Below are 5,216 nucleotides of genomic sequence, written 5' to 3'. Positions count from 1 at the left end.
AGACCCTTTGTGTCCTGGACAGCAGCCTATATCTTACTCAGAGAAGGACTGGATGTCTTTTGGCAAGTTATATAAACGGCATATTTGCAATTCAAACGGTTTGGACAGAAGCTTTAACATCAAACAAAAATACTGAGTGGTAGCCTATGACATTTAAAAGATATTCCCCCTCTCCTTTAAGCAGACACATGTGGGTGCACGCACACATCTAAAGACTGCGGGACTGTCTCCCTTTCTCAAGAAAGAAGCATAATAAAAATGAGAAAGCAGAACAGAGGGAATAGCCAATTAATCAATTTGCCAGTAAGCAGAAAATCATCTGCAACAATTTTTATAAACGATTGGGCTAATCGTTTGAGTCATTTACCCAGAAATAATTCCATTCTCTGGTTCCAGCTTCTCAAATATGATGATGTTCTGCTTTCCCCTTTATTGTAGGTTATCTTTGTGCATGTTTTAGACTGTTAGTTAAAAACCAACAGAGAAAACATGCAATTTGAAGATGTCAGTTTGGATACTGGACAATTGTGATGGCACTGTTTCCCAACGTTTTATAGATTAAACCAATTGCGTAACTGATCATCTAAGAAAGAACTGAGAGATGAATTGTTAATGAAAAAATCAGCTGAACACCTAGAGGCATAAATATGAAAATGATAAGTAGCCATGTCAAACTGTAGATTGTAGACATTGTCAGAGATCTTCGTCACCATATATTAAACCTGTCACGTATCACAACATAACAAACAACGTGTCCAGTGTTTCCATGCATCGCTATTGTTGCGGTGTAACCAAGGGGAGCGATTCTGAAAGCAAAGCTAAGTAGCTGTCGTAAAGTAGGCGCTGACCAGTGACCACTACGACGGTCGGCAGGTTTAACGGCATTCCAATTTACGACAGCAGAGGCCTCCCGTTTAAATTTGGCAGCTCGTTTGTTTTCCGCTACACATTATCACCCACACCGCCCGCAGACTGCCGCTGTCCGCTCCAACAGGTCACAATGGGGATAGAGGATGAAACGGACCGGACGCTCTTCATAAGAAACTTAGACTCGAGGGTGACGGAGGAGCTTTTATTCGAGCTGTTCGTACAGGTGATGTTGTTGCTAACGTTAGCTGTAGCTAGCTGGATAGCACAACACAGCTAACAAACCGAAAGCGTGTTAGCTGAAAGGACCCGTACATGTGAAGTGTTTGAGTGTTCGCCCCTTTACATGTGTTATATATGTGCACAGGCTGCGGACACCTTCTTCAGAAATGTTTTATGCGTGTAGGGCAGCCGACGTTAGCTAGTTGGCGTTAGCTTGTGGCTGGTTGTTGTGTGGGTACCAACATGGACTGACTGTTGTTTTTTTTTGCAGGCAGGACCTCTCATCAAAACTAAGATCCCCAAAGACGCGGATGGGAAACAGAAAACGTTTGGTTTTGCCGTGTACAAACACGAGGTGTCCGTGCCGTACGCCATGCAGCTGATCAACGGGACGTCGCTGTACGGGAGAGCGCTTCATGTGCAGTTCAGATCGGGTGAGTTCACTTTCTGTTTCTCAACTCTGACAACTCAATGTGAGGAGGAGGAGGAGGAGGAGGAGGTGGTGCCATGGTGGTTATGTCTGTGTACCGTGCATTCAACTGGCTCAAGCAAACACTTACAACGAGCCATGTAGTTTAGGTTTCCTGGTAATTGGAAGAGAGAATGACATTTATAATAAATTAATGAATAAAGGTGTCCCGTTCAATATCACATTACATATCACCTGTAACTTAATGCGTTCATTTACACAGTTAAACAGCAAAGTTGTTTAAAATAAGACAAAGGTGGGCTGCTGCTGCAAATATTAAAACCATCAATTGATTAATAAAAAAAAAATAATTAAATTGTAGTAAACAATAGTGTTTTCGTACTATACAGGCTTTATGTGTATTACTATTTGTGCTGAGAAAGACCTTTTTCCTTTTTGTTTACTTTAATCCTTTATTTTTAGATTTTGCTGTTCTCAGGTTTATCGGTTCCGTGTTTGACCTACACTGCTGACCATCTCCACACTTTGTTTTAGAGAGAGTGAGAAGCGTAGGGGAAAAGGCAGATTAAGCTAGTTTGTGAGTAAACACAAACACTGATGTGGCATAGAGCAATAACCACGTGTGTGTGTAGTCTACTCCTGCATCACCTCCACATTTACAGTCAAGGTTACACAGTCCCCTTTCCTATACTAACCTGACTGAAGTGAATTATTGACCTGGCTACTGCTATATTAAAAACAAAAAAACATCTGTATTGGCTGATATGCACTTGGGATCAGTGGTGAAAATATGATAGGGGCATCCATAGTGGTTGATACCAAGCTGGTATAGACTACTGTATCATCTGGTGAGTGAATAGTAGAAACATGGTTGGAATTGTAAACTTTTTTTTTTTTTTAACTTCTTTGTCCTTCACTAATAAACAGTGTTTTGTTCTCTTTGCCCCATTATAGGGAGCAGTCACAGCAGCAGTCCAGGGAACTCTCAGAATTCAAGTCCTGCAAATACCCCAAATCCCCATGGCCAGAGGTAAGTCTCTTCAACAACTTACATCAGTAACATTACAGCAGCTACCGGCTCTTCTCTACCTCCCAGCCTCAATCTGGACAGACCGTCGTGTCCCGCTAGCTATGCAGATACAGCTCTGACTATAGTGGTTCTTGGCTGCATCTTAAAATGCAAAATAAAATACAAAAATGACCAAATGTCTGGGAAGCCAGTCAGAGTGTAATGATCTGTGCAATATATTACGGCATTAGTATGTGGTACTGTATTATTAGTATGTGGTACTGTATTATTAGTAATGGCAAATTCACAGCTAATTTGCTGGGCTGTGAATGCAGCCTTTTAGTAACCTAGTTTGTTAGTAGTTCATCATTTGGAGTCACTACTGTATGTTTGTAATTGGTACCACACTTTCTGTGTGTGTTGAACACGTTCCCGAAGATGTTTCCTCCTTATTGAATATTACTTGGAAGTGCTTTTATTTATTTGTCATGCTTTTGGCAGTGCGCTAGTGCACAAAAATTGGAGCACTGGCAAAAGATGTCGCATGAAATAGGATTGGACTGTTCTGTTTTTGCACATAAAGAAGTGTGCAATCCTTTCCATGTTTCATGCCAAATTTCATGCAGCAGTGCCTGTGTAAGGCATTTGCTGGAAAAGTATTGGCCCTAGATTTAAATTAGAGAGTATCAATCCAGTGTAATATAGTCTTGCATACTGTGTTGCTTAAGTTATTATTATTTTTTATTTGTTGTACTAGAAAAAATAGTTTAACACATTTCTAAACACTTAATAGAAGAAAATAACTTTCTTGTTCAATGCATTTACCTTTGTCTACGTGTATCATTTAAAACAAATTGTAAATAGGAATTGTGTTATTGATGGTTAAACAATTATATAACTAACTCCCTTAATAGTCAAAAAACAAAACAAAGAATTTTGTTTCAGTTACTGAATAATGAAGATTGAAGACTTAAAAGTGCTCAACAGTATAGAAGTCCCTCAGAGACAACACCAGGGCCGCTTAACTTTGAGCTTTACCCAGCCTTTATGGTATCACTGACCTGGTTCACTTATAACCAGGGTAGAGCACCATTATATCCTTTGCTACACTGTTGAGGTGTGTCGATCCAGTCAGCTCTGTTTTCCTCACTATATTTATTTTTATATTTTTAACAGCATTTGGCTGAATACAATGTCACTACTTTTTTTTATTTTTGTTAGTGTAAAGTGCAAAAATGATCTCCTACATAATGAAATCACTTCACTTTACAGTAGGGCTGCACAATGAATCAAAATATTATTAAAAGCTCAATATGGCCATGTGCAATATCCAAATCACAGAAGCAAATTTTTGTTGATAAAGGTAAAATGTGTGACAAAACAGCATTATAATAAACTGCAGAGATGCACGGGAATACAAATCTTGTTTTCTTGCTACCGACCAGGAACAGAGTGTAGCTAGTCATTGAGACGGTCATGATGGTTGGTATGGCTGCAGAGCCCCTCTGTGCTGTTGTCTTTGTCATTGTCACTAATTTCCACTGTGGGCTTGGGGACAGTTGAGTGAGCAGCTAGTATTTAAAAAGAATTTCGTGTGGAATAAAATGGTTTAAGGTTCACTTATAAACAATCCACTTATTGCAACATTGTTTGCTTGTAATTCCAGTCCCAGTCAGACTTGGCTTCCTAACGATGTTGATAGACTGTTAATCTGATTCTCTGACCACTGAGAAAATGTTTCATTCCTTGGATACAGTGAAGACAATCATTATCTTGATACATTTCCCCAGTTAATGCAGCACTGGTAATATCTAGCTCATGTGACTAGATTAATTAATTTCAGTGTGGGTCCACGACACATTTTAAAAAGATAAAAAAAATAATAATAATTCAGGGCTGATACTGATTATTTGTAATCAAGGAGATCAATAGCTGATATTTGGAACGAATAGACATTTGCTAAATACACAAAAGATTATCCTTCTTACTGTCATTCAAAACAAGGCTGCTGCATTACTAATGATTACTATACTGACTATGTACAAGAAAAAACGTTAGCCTATTGACTTTTTTTATTTTTATTTTTTTTGCTAGTCAGGTGGCTAAATTAAGGACTAACAAATTTAGTTGTTGATGTTAACTATCATATTCAAGTTAGCTGTCAGACTCAGTGTTGGCTCATATTATACTACCTATAACATGTAAAAACACCAACTCATGTCACAAGAACAGATACTTTGGTACCAGGTCGATATCAAAATTCTGCAAACTAGATGGTACTAATCTTTCTGCAGTACCCTAGGTACTGGCGCTGCAGTTTTTCTGGACCTGACGGGGCAGCATATACTCCCTCAGATATTTGAGTCTGCCGTGAAATGCCACAGGAAGAAGAACATGCTGAAAATGGCACCTAGTGCAGCTTTACAGGAGATTTACCTGTGAAGCTTTCGTGCACAGTGCTTTGTCGTCAGCTAAAAAGACAGCGGTGGAGCCACTGCGACTGTAACAAGAGTAATTTATTAATCTGATCCACGCAAAAGATGTACAGACATAAAAATAAATAAAAATTAAAGCTGCAAGCAGCGTTGGGCGGGCCCTCGCACTCCACGCAACTCGGGGCGTGCTGCGGCCGCGTCACGTGCCGTCGTAACACGTGCGGACCACAACATGAAAATTTCAAGTAAATCA

General features: G+C 39.5%; 1 protein-coding gene across 1 annotated transcript in view; it reads left to right on the top strand.

Moving 5' to 3' along the window:
- The first annotated feature begins 874 nt into the window (after positions 1-874).
- Positions 875-5,216, top strand: part of rbm7 (RNA binding motif protein 7) — a 6,882-nt gene continuing 2,540 nt past the window's right edge. Inside the window, exons 1-3 of the mRNA XM_035680524.1 lie at positions 875-1,093; positions 1,361-1,523; positions 2,474-2,549. Of these exons, the coding sequence (XP_035536417.1) occupies positions 1,001-1,093; positions 1,361-1,523; positions 2,474-2,549 (332 nt within the window). The 5' untranslated portion in view covers positions 875-1,000. The remainder of the gene's footprint in view (positions 1,094-1,360; positions 1,524-2,473; positions 2,550-5,216) is intronic.

Source organism: Morone saxatilis, unplaced genomic scaffold (assembly GCF_004916995.1).
Source record: "Morone saxatilis isolate NCDOM2014 unplaced genomic scaffold, NCSU_SB_2.0 Contig8, whole genome shotgun sequence".
NCBI lineage: Eukaryota > Metazoa > Chordata > Actinopteri > Moronidae > Morone > Morone saxatilis.
The sequence above is the reverse complement of the archived record's forward strand: the minus strand, read 5'-3'. Positions and strand labels throughout refer to the sequence as shown.